Raw genomic sequence first — 20,204 nt, 5'->3', positions numbered from 1 at the left:
ATATCTGTGATCTTCTACCCTATTCCTAGGCTTGCTCCCTCCTGTGGCTAAGTTGGGCTTGCTGGGTCTCACTTGCCTCCAACGTGCCACCAACAGTGGTTAAGATTTCAGCTAATATGCCCCTTACCTCTGCAACTCACTCCCTTTATCCCTCTGTTTCACCACCTCTTTCTATCTTTCAAACCCGCCTTCAAAGCTACCTCTTTGACTACCTCTATGGCCACTTGCCCATCTCCCCTTTTCCCTCTCCCTTGCTTGAATGATTACTTACCTATTGTGCCATTAGTATAAGCGCTGATTGTAATTTTCACTGAAATCACATCAATTGGCAGAGCCCTGTATCTTTCACTTTCAGTATTCATAGGACCATCATCACATCAGACATATTAACATGCAAGGAGTCAAAATAATAATAATAATCCTCATTTAATATAATGCCTTTTATGAAATCTCCAAGTGCTTCACAGGAATTTTACTGTGAAATGTAAAATTGCATTATTCCTGATCTCATTCCATTCTCAGACCTAAAATAGCAGAGGAAGGGAGGGGATGCTCAGATGCTCAATGGAATAGAGCTGGAGGAGATCACTGGGTTCAAAAGAGCAAATGGAATCTCCATGTACTATAGTAATGAGAATAATGAGGTGGGGAGGGGGAGGGGGGTTGGTGTGGCTCGCCAGTAGCTCACTGGTTTGTTGATCTCAGCAGAGCTGTGCGGAAAAGCTCGATTGCCCGGCCTTTACCCTAACATACAGATCACCATATCACCCAATGCTATCTCTGCTAAACACATACTGGGAAAGAAACCAGGTTGAAAGGCAAACTCCTGTCTTTCTCTCGCTTTCTCTAACCGTGCTCATTCTCTCCTGGTTGTGCTCTTGTCAGCAAGCCCTGAGTTCAGCAGCTGGTACTGTACTTGAAGTATAATGCCACATAGAGGTCATCCAGAGAGAGAAGCATTGCACAGATTAAATAAGAGGGATTTCCACATAGGACTGCTCTCTATTGTAAAAAAGTCTGCTGCTACTCCACCTGCACCTAAATCTGATCATAGGGGTAGATTAAAAGTTAGTTGTGCCTGATAAACTTGAAGTTGGATTAGAAGTGTAACACTGCTTATCTCAAATTCATTTAAAAAAATAATGTTTCCAAATTTCTCCCCACTGGTGTATGCTTCTGCTCCTGATCTCCATCCTCTTCATGCTGTGGTGTGGTTCCATGGCACTGCCCCCACCCCATACCCAAAGTGGTCACTATTCATGTGTGAGCCTTGGCAGTAAGTATTGGCTGCCCACTCGACCACAGAGGATGTCTGAGCTGAGCCCACCTCTCTCACCCCTGTCTATCACGCACATTCATCACTAGTAGAGGGTGCTAGAGGGACCAGGAATGCTTATCCTGTTGATTTAAACCTCCCTAATCCAGGAAAAGCCAGGGCCAATTTAGACTCTTGAAACAGCCCTCACTGAAGTCAACAAACCAGCGAGCTACTGGTCAGTAGGCTGATGCTGATCCACTATACCATCGGGGCTGTCTGGAGATTGAGAATGCATTGTGTTGTAATACTGTAAATAAATTGTCTGTGTTCATTGGTGCTACGTTTGATGTCTTCTATTGCTTGAACTTCAATCAAACCTATTCCCACTATTCTGACTGAAGGATTGCCATGTTAGAGAAGGAGCTCAGGCTGAAAAAGCATTAAGCATTAACCAAACCATATTAATATGGGATGTTTTATCTGCATTTGGCATTATGTATAACTAATGTCTTGAGCTGGGGCAAAGAGTAAAGTCTGATGAGCATAGGGTGGACCGAGGAAGTTTTCTAGAGCCGGGAAACAGTGCAATATTTTCTCATGCTCTTTCTGCCCTGGTTTCAATATGGTTTGTCCTTAATGATTTATCTCTCATCAGAGCCTCCCTTGAAACTGAACATGAGTTCCATTTAAAACATTTGAAACTGAACTTGTGAACCGTGATAATGGACTGTATAATTTTGACTTTGCTTGGTGATATACTTTCTACTAATCCTATGCTGAGCATTAATTACTCCAGACGAGCTGCATCTGTTTGGAGTGCTCTAATGTGGCAAAACATGAACACACTTTCATTTGGACGATTTAGAGTGAATCAACATCAATTCTGCAAATTGACTTAAAAGTACAAAAACAATATGAAACCAGCTCTAACTTTGGATAAGCTGCAGTGTACCTGCAGACATTGTCAAGCAAACCATTCAATTTAAAATTTATAATGTTTATAATAATAATAATACTTGCATTTGATATAGCGCCTTGTTATGTTTTCAAGATGCCTCAAAGTGCTTCACAGAATATACCGTAAAGTGAATTGACTTTATATTTTGTGGGCAAAATGTGGCAGTCAATTGCACACAGCAGTGTCCCACTCAATCTCAGTCATACATTGAGTGATCAAATTATTATTTTTTAATGGATTATTACCCCCGGAAAAGCGACTAACAACTGGATTCCTACTTACTATGAGGTAAACAGAGGCATGTGGAGTAAGGAAACTTGCCCAACATTTCACCCTGCTGGGAAGCGAACGCAGGTCTCTCGCTTGCGAGGCAAGTGCTCTAACCACTGACCTACAGCACTTCACAATGGAGATACATTGAATCTAATTGACAATAGAGGCATTAATAGAGCTTAGTAAAGAGCCCACAGTGGTACTGGCACTTCATAAACACTGAAACATAAGTGCAATTATGAATTTTCTGAGCTCTACTTTGCTCGAGTCCAACTTGATGATATCAGTGTGCATTGTTCCAAAGCAGGTATAAGCGTTAAACTAACCTGAAATATCAATGGGACATTATACTGCTGTAACCAATAGACTGGATTTCATTATAAGTATTTTAGAATTCACTCATACATACTGCAGAGGCCGTGGTCTTTTGGTAAATTATTCTACTCTTATCAACATATATATTGACCTTTGCCACAGTATCCATTGTAAGCACACATCACCAAAGGTCAATAATGTTTCCGACGAGTATTGAATAATGCACTGTGGTCAATTTACCTACAAGTAAATAATAACCTCTATAGTGTTGAATGGCTTTATTTTTAAAATCTTTATTTTTAACTGTTGCTTTGTCATATTTATTTTTGATCACCAACATTTTCAGCCTTTTTTTACAGTACTCTATTAATAATAATTACATCATCACTGCATGTAACTGCTATGAATACATAACTTAAAGCTGTGATTTAGGAGTTACTGAATGATTATACTCTAATATCAGACTGCAAAAGAAAGGCATATTCACAACTAAATTCCTATATGCCTCAGACCCAGAATTTCTCCTGGTCTTAGCCTTAAGATGATTGTTTAAGATTGTACTTAATTTTACAAAATCCTTTAATTCCACTCTTAAGTTGGATTCTTTTTACCTACTTTTTATAAATATCTACAGAAGCCCAGCTCCCAAATTAAATTGATAATCATTATAATCTTAGACTTTAAGACAATGGTCTTTAGGCTTAGACTAGGAGAAATTATGAGTCTCTGGTTCTCTATCCTGAATAACATTGAAGGTGTCTAGGCAGGAGGCCAGGTTCATGAACATTCCCTTTCACCCTACCCTTGGGAACCAATTCCATTCTCTAACCCTGGCTGAGCCACTCACACTGTTGCTGCACTGATGGGAGGACTGCAGCTTCTGCAGACCTGCTGGCTGATTCACTGCTATGTTAGATTGTGAAGATATTTCGCCGACAAATACACTGTCAATTCAGTTTACAATATATTCCGTGAAGTGCTTTGAGAAGTCTCAATGACATGATAAGGTGCTGTATCATATACAAGGATTATTATTTATTTTTATTAAGGTCCAAAATGTTGAAAAAAGTATTTTTGATTTTTTTCTTTTTTTCTTTGTCTACTTTGGTACTCATTGTGAATCGCTTTATCGTTGCTGGACCTTGTTCAAAATACAAATAAACTAAGAAAATACTGTACTCCCCGAATAAATCTATAGTAATTGGCCTTTTATCACTTTGACCGAATCTATATTCCTTCTGCAATATTAATACTGGTATACAACGCATATCCCCACCAACCAGTGACTGAATCTGGGATGGAGCCGTATGGTACAATGATAGTGTGTGAGGCATATTTTAACACTGCCCAAGCTGGATTGAACTGTATTCTCCCCTCCGCTCGTTTCGTTTCAACCATGCTATAAAAGTTAATTTTTAAAAAAAATATTAGTAATAATTTGGTCACTCATACATGACTGTTTTTGTGACACTGCTGTGCGCAATCGGCTGGCGTGTTTTGCCCACAAAATATACAGGCAATTCACCTTACAGTATACTCTGTGAAGCCTTCTAAGACAACAACAGCAACATGCATGTGTATAGTGCCCCTCGTGCAGGGTAGCGTCCCAGAACGCTCTAAGCGTCGCGAGACGCTCTTGAGACGCGTCAAAGACTCGATAAGGGGCCCTGTATCAAACGCAAGCATCAGTATTAAAAGCAAGTAAAGGGTTTGGAAAGAAAATAAACCAGAATTAAAAGAGTTAAGAGGATCTGCGTTATTATTACATGTAAAACGTGGGGCACCTGTTGCACTCTGGCTCCTTCCTACATGGCATTTTTTAGCTGCTCAGTGGAACCTCTGACAGATGTCTTCAAAACTTGCCCTCCTCGCTAACTCCAAGGGAAAGATGTGTGACTTTGGTGTTTCCACGACAACGTGCTAAACAATCAAAAATAGTTTCCGACTAAACCCTCCTGGCCGAGCAGGTTATTTCAGTACATGCTTAGCTGAGAGTGTGATATGTGTGGAGCCAGCTGATGTTTACTCTCTTACATCCGATTGGAGTCCTATAGCAATAAGGAAGGGGCCGCCTGTATTTTTAGCAACAGATTTACATGTGGACCCTGTTCCTCCCCTCCTCGTGAACTGACCGAAAATAGAGGCAACGTGAAGACACGCCACCGGGTTTACAATACTGGGGATTGAAATAAAAACACCTCTTAACATCCAGATCCAGGTCAGATATATATATATAATATATATATATATATCTATATATATATACGGCGGGGATGGGATGGGATGGGACCTCGCTCAGTGCCTGAATGAGAACAAGGTTTGGGTCACATCTGGAGTGCTGACCACTCAATGTTACACACTCGCCCCGGGGTGAGTGGTGAGTGAGTCCCCACCGTTTCGGATCGCATGCATTTGGGCAAAGGGGGGTGGGGGGTGGGGGGTGTGGGGTGTGTGCAAGCGCAAGGCTGTGTGTGTGTGTGTGTGTGAGAGAGAGAGAGACAGAGACAGAGACAGAGAGAGAGAGAGAGAGTTTGGTGTGATCTCGCCCCTGCTTTACCTGCTTGCAGCCCGAGAGGGTTGTCCAAGAAGTTGGCTTCAGCCAACACATGGCAGAAACAGAGTTGCTGAAAAAGTCCTAAGGCGATGAGGAACATCCCGACTCGGCTGCAGTTCAAACTTGATGCTGGCGTCGCTGTTGCCTTTTGGAAAAAGAATGTCAATCATTTGCCATTAAATCTTCCCCTCGCTGCAGGACTGGCTATATTTAACCAGAGAGCAGATCAGATGCTTTGACAACACAAACCCACCCCAACGCGGACATTAGCCGCTGGCAATCGCTACACGGCTGCTCCGCTGATAGAAAGTCATCAATGCAATCCCACATCAGAGACCAAGAGACAGAGAAGGAGCACATTCCTGCTCTCTCCCACTGGCACCACAGGAGAGAGTCAGTGATGGTGTCGAAACCTTTAACAACATCAACACCAAAATTACAAAGGCGTGCTGACATTTAATCACTCTTATTTCTGCTCGCACTTTGCCCTCTCCAGTAATATCATTTCCACTTCTGTCTATTTTATCGCTCCCTTTATATATATATATATATATATATATATATATATAGGACTGTCTCCAAATGCTACTCTTAACAAATCAGCCACATGAGTAAGATCGACCACTTTAGATATGAGATCACCTTAGATATCTATCTCCACAGCAGTGATGTGGGAACTTTGGACAGGAGCAAGAAGGTGAAAATGTGATAAGTATTATAAAATGTCGCATTTTCGCTCTCCCTCCTCCCCCGGGGGTTTTTATGCAGCATAATCGATCAGAGGCATTGAAAAGCAAATGAACTCAGTTCACACACCAGTTGGCAGGATTCGTTTACATCTTTCTTTTCCCCCACAATGAACTCCCCAGTGCCGCCCTGAACTTGGCAATTTCCACATAAAATAGACCCGCAGTGTGGAGTTGCAGGGCACAAATTTACAGTGTTCCTCAGCCTGCAAACCCAGCACCACAGACTGCCCTTCCTGTTTATCCTAACCTCACAGAGACACTTCCCTCCAGAGAATTCATTGTGACTTTACTGAACATTCGCTACACATGGAGTCTTTTTTTTTGGTTAAAATCCTATGTTGTTGATCATCTGGAGCCCCAGATGTCTGGTTAACTGTAGCTCATGGAGAAGCTGTCATGCACTCGAGAAGGGTTGGCAGTGAGTGGCGGTGCTTTGGAGATGGTCAGAGAGAGAGAGAGAGAGAGAAAAAAGACAGTTCACACAGCGATGCCGTCTCCATCAGGTGGCATCGCATCTCTCTCTCTCTCTCTCTCTCACACACACACACACATACACACACACTGCTCTCACTGAAACCCCAGCACCTCCAACAACCAGCCCGGCACCTCAAACACAAACTCAATAATAATGTTTTAAGAACTAACAGTGCAAGATTTTTCCCACTGGGAACTATTTATTACACCAAGCCAGGGCTTCTCTCTGCATTCTGTCTTAGGTATCTGAGGCTGGGATTCAAACGCTGCTTATCTTATCTCCGAAGAGCAAGAGTAAGTCACACATTAAACGAAGATCTGCAAAGGCAATTTCCAAGAAAAGCTAAACTTTATTTCTAAAGCCTCGCCATCGAAAGTCTGAAGGGTTTCACATGCGATCCGACTCTCTTTCCCAACATCTATCTTCATGCATGTGCTCATTTATAGATCTGTGCGTCTGCTTATTATGTGGCTCTGTCTATTTAAAAAGAAATGTATCCAAGTTAGTTAATAGCAGACATTTACATCTCCATTATTTAGCCCCTACCACTCATCTGCCTGCACAGCCCCATTTAAATGTTCCTCTCAGATATTGACACTGCAAATACACCATATATTTCTTTCAGGGAAAGTAACTTGGTTTATTCTGACTGCCAAGTGTTTGGCTACAGTGCTAACGTTAGACTATATGCCATTCGCCTCTGTTCCCTACACAATCCACATCGGCATCCCGGCCTGATCCCAACTCAGTCTGTCCACTGCTCTTCCAAACCGATCGCTTTCCACGCGGACAGAATTAGAAACGAGATCAGCAAAACCACAGAATATTTTAAGAGTAATTAACCAGAGGTTACATTTTTTTTGGTCACGCATTTTCCCAAGTGTTCAAACAGTGTAGATTGGCGTGACATCGACTTGAGACTCACTGGCGTTGGTTGGGGCTGAGACCCAGGCAATATTATGGAGCACCTGCAGCTGAATATCCTCGTCCCATTCCCTGTACCTCCTCTCTGCCCTCCGCAGATCCCCAGATGCACGTCAGGAGCACTCTCCACATCCACCTTTACAGTAACTAACACCTAAACTAAATGCTCAAATGCGCAGAGCTCTCTCTCTCTCACCACCAAATGAATTGCTGGTCAGTGTCTCAGCGCTGGAGTGGGATTCCTCAACTGCGGTTATAAGGCTTTTTTTTTATTGATCAGCTTCAGCAGAGATTTATGAACCTCTCCATCATATCGTACCTGGAACTAATGGCAAATGCTGTTGAACACCAGAGGCACTCCACCGCGCTGTGTGGCTCCAGTGAGTAGCTATTCCCACCCCCCAGAGATTTCAATAAATCCTGCTTGTTTGCATTTAAGAGCGAGGTTAACAAATGGAGAGAGAAAAAAAAAGCTGCATAGTCAAAGCGTTTGCACAGTACGAGAGAAAGAAAGCATTAGGAATCAAAGAGGGACAGCATATAAATTAACATTGCCAATAGCCTCATGTGGAAGTAATATTCTCCACAGACCGGTTTCCCCTCTGCAAATTGGCATCTCTATGCAGTCAGATCAGAGAGTGCAGCCTGCAAATAGCTGCTGGCTGGCATCTTGCTCAGTTTTAAGGTAATGTTAAACAGAAGGGAGTGAGTACTCCGCCTCAAACAACACGTTTAAGTCAAAGCCCTCGAGTTGCACCTTTTGTTGGGGTCGCCTTTGCAATGAAGGAAAAAAAAAGATTCTTACCCCACAGAATGAAATAATGTTCCCAGCGAAGTGGGCCACACTGCACTGCCAGGCTGCGAGCTGAAATGGATACTACAGTTAGTTATATGGCGGCACTGATGGACACTGGATATTTTATATACACAGCAAAGGGAAATGCCTTGTGTATTTTCTACAACTGAAAAACAGCCCGATCCCTGGTTCAGTCCGTTTACTGCTCGTCCAAAGTGATCACTTCCCGTGTGATCTGATTTGGAAATGGTTAGATCAGTACATGTTTAAGATTATTTGACCAGGTTATAATTATCTATATTTAAAAGTGCATTTTCGGTAGGGGTGGGGGAGGTGTTCCGGCACTGTGACAAGAGTTTACAGGGTTAGCTATTTTTTTCCCCCTGTAATACAGGTAATAATCCTTCCATTTGACACAGCACCTTTCAAGTCAGGAGAACATCTCAAAGCGCTTCATAGGATTTTACTGTAAAGTGTGGTGCAATGTGTATTCTGTAAACCATGGCAGAATGCCTTTGCCTACAAATTCCTGTAATAGGAATTATAGCTTCCTACCTCAATGAACCTCAGAAATTGACTACAATTCTTTACTGTTTCCTTATTGGAAATACTGTAAAATTTACATTTATATGATGCCTTGAGCTTTACAGAGTTGTGCATTGCGGGGATGGGGGATACTATATAACCTGTATGTGAATTAAAATACTCCTGTACTAAGTTTCTGATAAAACCCGATCAGCATCACTTATTTTCAAATAATATTCAGTCCTTCCTCCACTGTCATATTAAGGTATATTTGTCCTTTCCCAGCTGTTCAACACAAAATAACAGATACTGTATAATGAAACACATGGAGTGGTAGAAGTGCATTGATCTAAATATACAATATAATAATCTCCTGTGCTCAGCAAAGCATCAGGGATATTTCTCAGAATTATTTAAGATCAAAAATTAGCAGCAGACAAAATAAATCAATGTGCTTTTTGCGGTTTTGACTTTCATTTGTGTGTGAAAACTGTGATACAGTACTATAGTGGTTCTGGAAACTCTAGTTAACCAGAGGTGAACATCACCACCTCAGCTTCTCTCCATCACAAAGGCTGACCATCATGGAATGATGCTGAGATTTGCACTATTGTCTCTAGGTTTCCACTATCCAGCAAAAAATCCCAAGGAAATTATCCTTGCACCCCAAAGCAATTGAAAGTACTGTTTTAAACCAACTGTAGTACTGTTTTTGACGCACATTTCCTGCAGACTTTTAATCAATTCAAGTCTCTGAACTTCAGTCATTTGAAGGAATATCCCCACTCTTGGTTTTCACATACAAAAGGCTGACTTTCCAGATGAAAAACTGCTCAGCAATTTGAAGGAACATTACTGAAGCTGTCATTTTAATTATGAAAAAATCAGAGTATATAATAATAAGTAATAAATAATCCTTGCATTTGATATATTGCTTTTCCGTCTTCTAGATGTCTCAAAGCGCTTCACAGAATAGACTGTAAAGTGAATGATTGTATATTTGTGGGCAAAACGCAGCAGCCAATTGTGCACAGCAGTGTCCCACAAACAGTCGTAGATTGAAGTGACCAATTTATTTATTTTTTAGGGATTATTATCAGGCGTGTGGAGTAAGGAAACTTGCCCAAGGTTTCACCCTACCGGGAATCAAACCCAGGTCCCTCACTTGCAAAGAGAGTGCTCTAAGTACTGAGCTACAGGACTCCACATGAAAGTGTTAATGAAACTGTGTGTTAATGAAAGTGTGTTAATGAAACTGAAAGTAAATGTTAGCCTGTAATTGTAATACATAGGTAAACAGTTTTAAAGAGTCTAATAGGTTTCAGTAAAAGCAAACTACTTTAAGCTAAAAATCTTAAATTAATGCCCTTTAGACACTAATTTACTGACCAGTGGAAATAATTTCTCCCTATTGACTATCAGAATTTTAAAGACCTCTATCAGGTCAGCACTCAACATTCTTTGTTTTAGCGAAAAAAGTCCGAGTTCCTCCAGTCTCTGTTTATAGGCCAAACCACTAACCCCATGACAATATAAGTCCCATAGCTTAGGGGTTAGCACACTCTCCTCGCATGCGGGAAGACCCAGGTTTGATTCCTGGCCAGGGCAAAACCCTTAGCTAAGTTTCCTTGCTCCCCATGCCTCTGTTTCCGAAGACGTAAGAGGAACCAGGTTGTTAGTCAATTGGCAGATCGCTTTCCCGGGGTAATAATACCTTAATAAACAAACAAAAATTGTTTGCTCAATCCACAACTCTTTGTGGGACACTGCTGTGCGCAATTGGCTGCCATATTTTATCAAATTTTATGCAAAGATTATTATTACTATTATTATTATTATTATTATAACTGAAGTAAGCAAGAGATCCAGAGCAACTGCGCAATTTACAGAGGTGGGAAACTTGACTAATTTTCGGTTTCCTCTCCAGCTTGTGCAGAAGTGAGCTCATCGTTTATCAGTTGCTCATACAACAACAAGATTCCATTTATAGAGCGCCTTTCACGTCAGGAGGACGTCCCAAGGCGCTGCACAGTTGGGTCATGACCCGAGCAGGGGGGAAATGGTCAGGGTGAGGGGAGGGAAGGGACATAGTGCCTTAAGTATAACTAGAAGCCTATTTCAGGTGCAAATCGGAGTCTGCTACCTAATATTCTTCTGTGGATTCTGCGATTATGCAAATACTGTATAATTTGATCCTCTTCTTTGTCATGTTGTGCATTGGATCGTTCCTGAGAGCGACATTGATTTGGATAATGGTCTTCAATAAAGGGTTGGTGAATGCCATTGTTCTAGTTGTTTAATGGTAAAATGTATTTATTTGTTTAAGATAGTTTCTGGGGCATGAATCTTTATTATTCAATAATATATTAGGCAGTAACACTGCATTTTTATTCTCTCCCTTCCTGTCCTTCGGTTGGGGTTCTATGGATGGCAGTGATAGCTCGTCCAAATGGCTGATCATATGTAAGCCTACAGTGAGTGTTGCCACCCTTTTCAATCGTGATAAATGGGATGACATGATTCTGAGCCTGGTCCCCTGTCTTCACTCAATGCACACACACACACACACACACACACAAACACTTATTTTTCAAAAGGGTTACTGGATGGTGATCAGAGTCAGAGCCCTGGTTTTTAAATAATAATAATAATGATTCTTACATTTGGTATAGCTTTCATGTTAGGAGGACATGCCAAAGCGCTTCACAGAATTTACTGTAAAGTGCAGTGACCGTGTGGTTTGTAGGTGAATGCAGCAGACAATATGTGCACAATTTGATAATGTGTCCTTCAAGTAGCCATGGTGTAAATGAACAGTTTTATTTATAACATAAGAACATAAGAATTTGTTAGGCGAAAGAAGACCAAGGTCTATCCAATTTGCTTTCCACTATCCTGGCAGTCGCTTGACATATCGTGTCCCAAACTATATATTTTCTAGCAGAAATCTATCCAATTTGTTCTTGCAACAAACAAAATGTTTTGCTTCCATATTTTTGTGTTCCTGTGCCTGTCTGTTTGTGTGGATTGCCTGCTATATTGACAGGATACATTGACAAGGCATCAGATAGTGTCAGCCATCTACGTCTATTGATTGCTGAGTTTAGAAATGATCACTCTGCAGCAAGTCTAACCCAACATCAAATTAAATTAAATTCATATTAATCACTGGATCACATAGTCAATAAACTCGTCCTTCAGTGCATAGCAATGTTCTTCTGTGGATACTGCAATAATGTAAATATCATTGGATCTCCTTCTAGTCATTTATCTATTTATCTTTGGCTGCATTCCCAGTCAGAATTCAATATATTTCTCTTCATTCATGTTGCAAATGCTGAAACCTTACTCTTTCTTCATGTTTCTTAATTCAAAAGAAATTTGAATTTCTTTATTCAAAATAATTTTAATTTCTGTTACCAAGATAATAATGTATGATAAGCATTAAAAATCTACAACCTGATCATAGTACTGCATTTAGTGTCTTATCAAATCATCAAGATATCTCAAATGCCTTACAAGATTTATTGTGACTGTGTATCTGTAATAAAAATCCTTGCATTTAATGCAGTGCATTTCACACCACGAGCGCATCTTAAAGTGCTTCACAGGTTATACAGTAAAGAGTGACCATATCTGTAGATGAACCCAACAGCTATTTTTTGCGCATAGCAATGTCTCAAAAGAACCATGAATGACGAAAATAAATTCTCTGAAGGATTGTTGGCAATATCACCAGGGGAAACCCAATTCTCTTTTCGATTAATGCCATGGGAACTTCACTATCCATTTTAACAGGCAGACAGCACCTTGTCTTAATGACTCATCTAAAGGATTGCAGCTCTGACAAAGCTTTACAGGGCTCCTACAGCATTGCATTGGATTGTAAACTTAGACTGCGAGTTCAAAGTACTGCTTGAACCCACAAACTTCCTACTCAGAGGCAACATTGCTAGCAACTGAGCTAGGATGACATTATTATAAATGTATATGTTGTGAAACAAACTTTGCTTTTTTCAGTTCTCTAATGTGGCATGAGTTACATAAAATATGAGGATTATTGGCTGATTGAAGCTCTCCAAAACATTGAAAACAGTTAAGAAAAATCATTCTACTAAAATAAAACCCAAATGCCCTAACCATAACACATGATTACACTATGCCATAACTATAGTGTGTGAGCTTCACTCTGGAGTAGGCAAATTTACATCACTTCTTATGTCATTGCACACTTCAATAAGGTCAGAGTTCCGGGTTTTAAATATATTATACATAAAATATATATGTAGAAAGAAATCATTTATTTTCTTTTTGTAGAATCATAGAATATTTCAGTGCAGGATGCTATTCTGCCAATTGAGCCTATGCCAGGTATCTGTAAGAACTATTTGTTTATTTCTACATACCTCTTTAGATCTTTGCTTTTCAATTATTTGTCTAATTCTTCTGATAAGTAAAACCTCTCACACCGGTATCATTTAATGACTTTCCGCTGTACCCTCTCCATGGCCTTGACACTCTTCTGAAAGTAGAATGCCCAGAAGTGGATGCACAGAAGTAGATACAATACTCAAACTAAGGCTTAACTAATGACTTGTATAAGTTTATCAATGCCCTTTACCTTATGCCTCTATTTATAAAACGTAGGACTCTTTTAATAGCTTTTACCTACAGCTTTATCAACTTTGTAAGTTTCGAACCTATTTAGTCCGACATCATTACCTCATTAAATTTCTTTCAGAAATTAGGTAATTGCAACACAATTGTATTTTCTGAGAAATTAAGTATTGCAAGAGTTCATGGACAATGTTAATGCAGTTAATTAATCTTTAACTTCTTTTTACTATATTAGGTATCATTATCCTTTAGAAATCAATTAAAAGAACATGACATTGAACCTTGTTTCTCTTTCTAGTCACATAGCTATTCTTGTCATAATAAATTAATTGGAAAAGTTACAATGCCTCTTTCTAACCTTAGGTTAATTTGATACATTTAAATATATCATATCAGTGAACACCACACACTTAAAACTGATAAACAGTGCACTGTTATGAGTATTAACTACCCTCTTATCTAACTACTTGGTACCTGTGAGAAGATAGTGAAAAGGTGCAGATATATTGTTACCTATCTCTGGAACAACTGGATGAGCATTGTATTGTTGAGTTAACACAACTACTGATCTGAGTAACGCTGCTTTTTAGTGAGTATTTGATGACGATCGTACTGTATATCCCAATGTCAACTCGCATATGGAGGGTGTATGAGTGGGTATGTTCACAATAACTAGAATTCGGATCATCTGACTGCAGGCCGTTGATTATGTAAGTGCAGAACATATTCAGTCACAGATCACAGATGGATTAGAATTTAATCTAATGCCATTCTTTACAATGCTAGTGTGCTTGCAAGCAACAGGTCAGCATGATAGTTAGGAACAGGTGACCACTGCAACTTTGAAAGGTTATTCATTAGATAAAAGATACACTTAAAATCTATGCTAACGTTCGATATGAGGAAATATATTCAGAGCACTGTTTTATTTTGTTAAGCACAAAATATTGTGCAGTGCATTGGTACTTTCAATAACTTTAGCACCAATGCAATTGACTTCCAGTGGCACAGTGATTCGGAGTGAAGAGCAGACAAATTTCCCACTGTGACTGGTTCTCGGCAGAGGAGTTGAGGGTGTAAACTCTCCAAACAACGGAGGTGAACCTTGGTCTAATTCCAGATGCCACATACTGACAGGGCATTTGTAAAAAGCAGCACAGTATAAAATATCCCATATTAATGCCTGTTCAAATCTGATTTTGAAAAGATATCTTTGGGTCATTTACAAAATGTCACTGGTCTGCCTTATTCCAACGGCATTGTCTGCCATGGCAACAGCAATCTCGGGTTTGGTAGGGTTGTTATAACTGTACCTGTCAGTGATTCACTCTGTTCGGGTGATCATTTGTACCTCATATTCTGAATATTCTGGACCTCATAGTTTGCTTGAAGTAACAAATGTAGGGCTGATGTTGGTAGCATTGTGAGCCAAAGCCATTTCAGTGATTCCCATCTGGCATCTTGATATTGCATGCTGTGTATAGACTGTGCTTTGTTCAGACAGTTGATACATCTTGACAACTGCTGGAAGGTGTTACCTGGAGTCTGAGATTCTGAACACACGTTCGTACATCCAGAGCATGGAATCCACCTTGATTGGTTTGCTGAGGGGTAAGCACAAGCTGCTTAAACTCTGCACTTCCAACTGGTGGAACCATCGCTCAATGAGAAAAGGTGTGTGCTCCAGCTGCGGACAGGAAGACGGGGCAACGCTCACGGCTTTTTCATGCTGAGCCGTTTTATCCACCAGGAAGCTCGCAGGGAGTTCCTGGTGTACCTACCATCCACCTACCTAAACCCCGGGCCTGTCAGATGTCAAAAGACCAATTAGTGACTATCCTCCTTGGGGCGGAAGTAAGCGGGGTCTCCTTGAGGCTGAATTATTGGAGTGGCAGCTCTGTGGCATTCTCGGTAGTCCGGTTCCTGAGCCAGGCCGGTCCACAGTATTCCAGGGTCCTGCTAATGACAGCACAGAGAGCCTGAACACAGAGAGCCTCCCTCAACTGGGAGGGCAGACCAGTTACTGGGGTCAGGAAATCCTCCCACTCAGCATCTGTTAACCCCGGAAGCCAAAGTCCTAACGGGTAGCTTGGTCCTAGCTGGACAAGCAGCAACAAAGCTTGTCAGACAGTGATACCAATGGCAAGCTTTACGGTTTTAGCTGGTTAGACTACAGCAGTACCCCAACGCATCTTCTGGGGTGCCTAAACCTTGCCAAAGTGCAGCTAATACCTTCTTGAATTAGATAAGCAGGATACGTCTCTCCAGGGAGAGAGTGCACATTCCATTCCAACAATCTATCCCTGGGATTTCCATGTGTAGGTGGGATGCATGGAAATCTCAGTTTGGTTTGGATTCTCTTAAGCATGGTGATGGGTTTCCACATATGTCAAGACACCCAGCTGACCAAAAATGATACAAGCAGTTGAATGAAAATCAGAGCAAGAATTCAAAGCCTGTCCTCTAACAGGAGAGATATGACATTATGATACACTGACCCAAAGGATTCAAAGGGTATAAACACCATGTCTGGCATTTACTAACATGGAAACAGTTCAGGGCAAGAGTAGACATATTTGGTTCACCTAGCCTTCTCATCCAACTTTGGTTTGTTTCAGTTCTAAGCACCATGACACGATTTGTATGTATGTGTGTATGTGTGTGTGTGTGTGTCTAACTTCCCTGGAGTTGCTGCTCAGAATTCACCAACTGAGATTAATGAAGGTGAAATGACAATAAAAGTAGCAGTCAACAGGCACAGCAGGGGCTGAACTTGGGAGCAGCACTTCTGCTGTCAGGTTTCTCACATCATAGCACAATGGTAAGAACAGTTCAGTGGATACTGAAGAAAACCAAGAGGATCTGTCCATTTGTCACAGCCTTACAACTCTTCTAAGACAATTTTGTGTCATTGGGGATTCTGGGCTGTTTTTGTCATTGGAATTGTTGAGCAGCATATCATTGATAAGGGTTCCTGTTCTTGTGGACAGGAGAGCTCTTGATTTGAATTGCCCTGCTTGGAAGAGTTTACACGCAGAGATGGGGAGAGTTTCAGAAGGTGGGGCAAGACAAATATGTGCTATCGTTTAAATGCACTTTAATCCTATTTCCCTGTCGTTTCTTCATATACATTAATCCCTCCTTTTACGTGCCAATTTTCCTTGCAATCATTCCAAAATATTTGGGAATTTAAGGCCTTTTGAGAAAAGTACATTTGTATTCTCACAAACTTGTGTGAAAAAATGTTTTGACAAAAACACGGTAGTTAGTTTGGTTCCTATTGGAGAGATTAACTCATAGTTTGTCTTTCAGATGTTGATTCTTTGCTATGTATTCCATTGTTTTCTGATTTATTTAATCTTTCCAGTTTGTCTTAAAATCTCTGGTTCACAGATACATCCTCATACATACAATATTTATGTTTTCAAGACAGTTGATTTCAGAAGCCCTATTGCCACCTTGTGCCTTGTCTTTGAACTGCAGTATTCTCTGTAATACACTATTATAAGAATAATTATCTTTACATTTGATATAGCGCCTTTCACGTGGGGAGAATGTCTTAAAGCCCTTCGCAGAATTTACTGTAAAGTGCAGTGACAGTGTATTTTGGAGGTGAAATCAGCTGCCAATTTGCACACAGCAAAGTGCCACAAACAGTAGGTGAATGACAAATCTTATTTAGGCAATTTGTTAGTTAGGAGATTGAGAGAAATTCCCTTGTCTTTTCAAATACTGCCATGGAATCTTTAATGTCCACTTGAACAGCTGGACAGGAATAATGATAAACAGCTGGTAAACAACAAGGATAGTACTTCAAAATAGAGTTTCAGTTCATTCTTTTGACAGAGTATTTTATAATTTTTGACAGGCATTTCAGTGCATGTTCTTTACATATTTTGCTTAGTGACTTGATATAAAAATATTACTATGATCTAAGACAGCAGTAGTTACATATAAATGCATATAAAGCAACCAACTCCATTATGGATTCAGCAATCACCTGCTGTCAACAACCATCCTGGAACAGTACCGACCAATTTCCACAATAAACCAACTTTATTCAGCAACCACGACCAGTGGCCACCATTGTTTTTAGCCCTGTCAGTGTACAGACAACCTTTTCAGTGGCCAGTTCTAAGTGAATTTAAGTGTACTTACCAGTAATGCATTACCGATTTCCGCAGGCCCGCATGTAGACTCCTATTAGACTCCTTGTAATATTACATGTATTTAATGTTAGCATACGTTAACAAAATTAATTAGTGCAGTAAATTCAGTGCATTTATTAGAACTACCAAGAGCTTATGGGTTTGTTTGTGTACTGTATTTTTCTACACATTTATGCATTAAGAAATTCTACACACACCAACGAACCCTTACTCAGAGGCCATCCTTATAAGAGATTACTTTAGTCCAGTTCCCTGAGTGATTGCTGAAAACATGTTTAGCTCTGTAAGAACTGGCAACTTTTAGTCAAAACCAAAAGAAGATATCCAGCTTTGTTGTTGGTCAGCCGAATATCTGGCACATGAGGAAACCCATCACAATAAGAGGGCCACACCCTGCTTACCAAATTCCAGTATAAGGAAGAATAATCCTTGCATTTGACATAGTGCCCTATTAAATCTTCAAGACGTCTCTAGGCACTATACAGAATATACTGTAAAGTGAATTGACTGCATATTTTGTGAACGAAACGCGGCAGCCAATTGCACACAGCAGTGTTCACAAACAGTCGTGGACTGAAGTGACCAATTTATTATTATTATTTTTTGAAGGAATTATTACCCCCTGAAAAATGATCAGCCAGTTGACTAAGAACTGGGTTCCTACTTACTGCAGAGTAAACAGAGGTGTGTGGAGTAAGGAAACTTACCCAACATTCCGCCCTGTCGGGGAGTCCTGTAGCTCAGTGGTTAGAGCACTCGCTTTGCAAGCGAGAGACCTGAATTCAATTCCAGGCAGAGGGCGAAACCTTGGGCAAGTTTCCTTACTCCACACAGAGCCTAATAATAATCCCTCCAAAACCAAAAACAATAATAAATTGGTCATTTTCAATCCACGACTGTTTGTGGGACATTGCTGTGCGCAATTGGCTGCTGCGTTCGCCCACAAATATACAGTCAATTCACTTTACAGTACATTCTGTGAAGTGCTTTGAGACGTTTAGAAGATGTGAAAAGCGCTATATCAAATGCAAGGATTATTATTATTATTATAATTGAACCCAGGTCTCTCGCCTGTGAGGCAAGGGCTTTAACAACTGAGCTACAGGACTCCATGATATGTGTGAACAAACTGTAGACTTCTTCCCCCGCAAACTACATGATTTTAAACCCACTTAACTAATTTTCTTTTGTAACTAAGAAATGAGGTGTCAGTCCAGTTCAGTAAGACTCTCACCTTGGAGGGAGAAGGTTGTGGGTTTAAGCCTCAAATTGGGACTTTGAGCTCCTCGTTTTGGCTTTTTAACCCAACTTCTTGATTTGTCAATTTTTGATACATCAGAACTTTAAGCTTCTGGTCTTGGCTGACATTCCAGCACAGTGCTGGGGGAATGTTGCAGTGTCACATGTGTTATCCTATGAATGAAATGTTAATCTGATGTCTGCCTGTTCAGGCGAATGTTAAAGATCCCATACTAATTAAAAGGAGAAAGGAGTTACTCCCAGTATTCTGGGCAATAATACCCAAGATAAATTGGTGATTCACTTCATGATTGTTTGTGGGACATTGCTGTACACAAATAGGCTCCCAAATTTACCAACAAAAACAGTGACTTTACAGCACTTACCCATGAAGTGCTTTTTGATGTTATAGGCAGCATTTCAAATGCAATGATTTTTATAATTCCATTGGTTAATGGTTACCTACCTTGTGTATATAATGGAGCCACAAGGCTGGCAAGATTACGAATCAACAGTAATGTGCGCCCTTGTGTTTTCATTCTTAATGATGTACTACACTATGGCTCTGAGCCTTAAACCCAAGTTTCTCAATTTAAAAATCAGCTTCTCCTCAGCTTTCCTGCGGGAGATGGTGGGAAGGAAGGAATCCAAAGCTGGAGCTCCATGCTTACCAAGTATTACCAACTTACCATCTTGAGAACCCCTCCCATTTAGTGATTTGAGTAGAACAGGCTTGATGTCTTGAATAGCCTCCTCCTGTTCCTGTGACTACGTCTATGGTCACTTCACCCTCCTCCCTTGCTTGGCGTGTAGTCACACCACTGTGCAGTGTTGCTATACTGGTGAAGGGTGATATATAAATGCAATTTGTTGGTGTTGTACATCATTTATTTTGTCTAACTAGGAGCGTTGCATGCCATCCTTACAATGAGATGTTAAACTGAGGTCCATTTAATTCTGTTTGGTTAAGGATCTTATGGCTCTATTGGAAAATATTTTTTTTCCTGGTGTCCAGGCCAACAATCTTCCGTATAAAATTGGTTGTTCACTTCATTTGTGGGACATTGCTGTGTGCAAATTGGCTGTCACATTTGCTTACAAATACACACTTTCCAGTATATCCTGTGAAGCGTTCTGAGGTGCTTTGACAATGCAATTATCATGATACCTTCCCTTTTGAACCTCGGTAATGGCTGTGCTACAAACTTTGGCTCTTGCCCAAGGTTTCTTAATTTAAACCTTTCCCTCCCATTCCACAGTACTCCAGAATAACAAGCCCTTCTCTCATCATCTATTCTGCAATGTTGATCTATGGAGAGCTGAGAGCTTCCATCTCCAAATATATGCAGATC

At 40.5% G+C, this 20,204-nt stretch overlaps 1 protein-coding gene across 1 annotated transcript in view; it reads right to left on the bottom strand.

Annotated features, from left to right (window-relative positions):
* colq (collagen-like tail subunit (single strand of homotrimer) of asymmetric acetylcholinesterase) overlaps positions 1–15,102 on the bottom strand; it is a 54,661-nt gene extending 39,559 nt beyond the window's left edge. The window contains exons 1-3 of the mRNA XM_042346769.1: positions 14,983–15,102; positions 8,312–8,371; positions 5,362–5,503 (exon numbers count right to left, since the gene is read on the bottom strand). Of these exons, the coding sequence (XP_042202703.1) occupies positions 5,362–5,503; positions 8,312–8,371; positions 14,983–15,102 (322 nt within the window). The remainder of the gene's footprint in view (positions 1–5,361; positions 5,504–8,311; positions 8,372–14,982) is intronic.
* Between the last annotated feature and the right edge of the window lie 5,102 nt (positions 15,103–20,204).

This window comes from Callorhinchus milii, unplaced genomic scaffold (assembly GCF_018977255.1).
Source record: "Callorhinchus milii isolate IMCB2004 unplaced genomic scaffold, IMCB_Cmil_1.0 Scaffold2, whole genome shotgun sequence".
In the NCBI taxonomy this organism is placed as follows: domain Eukaryota; kingdom Metazoa; phylum Chordata; class Chondrichthyes; order Chimaeriformes; family Callorhinchidae; genus Callorhinchus; species Callorhinchus milii.
The sequence above is the reverse complement of the archived record's forward strand: the minus strand, read 5'-3'. Positions and strand labels throughout refer to the sequence as shown.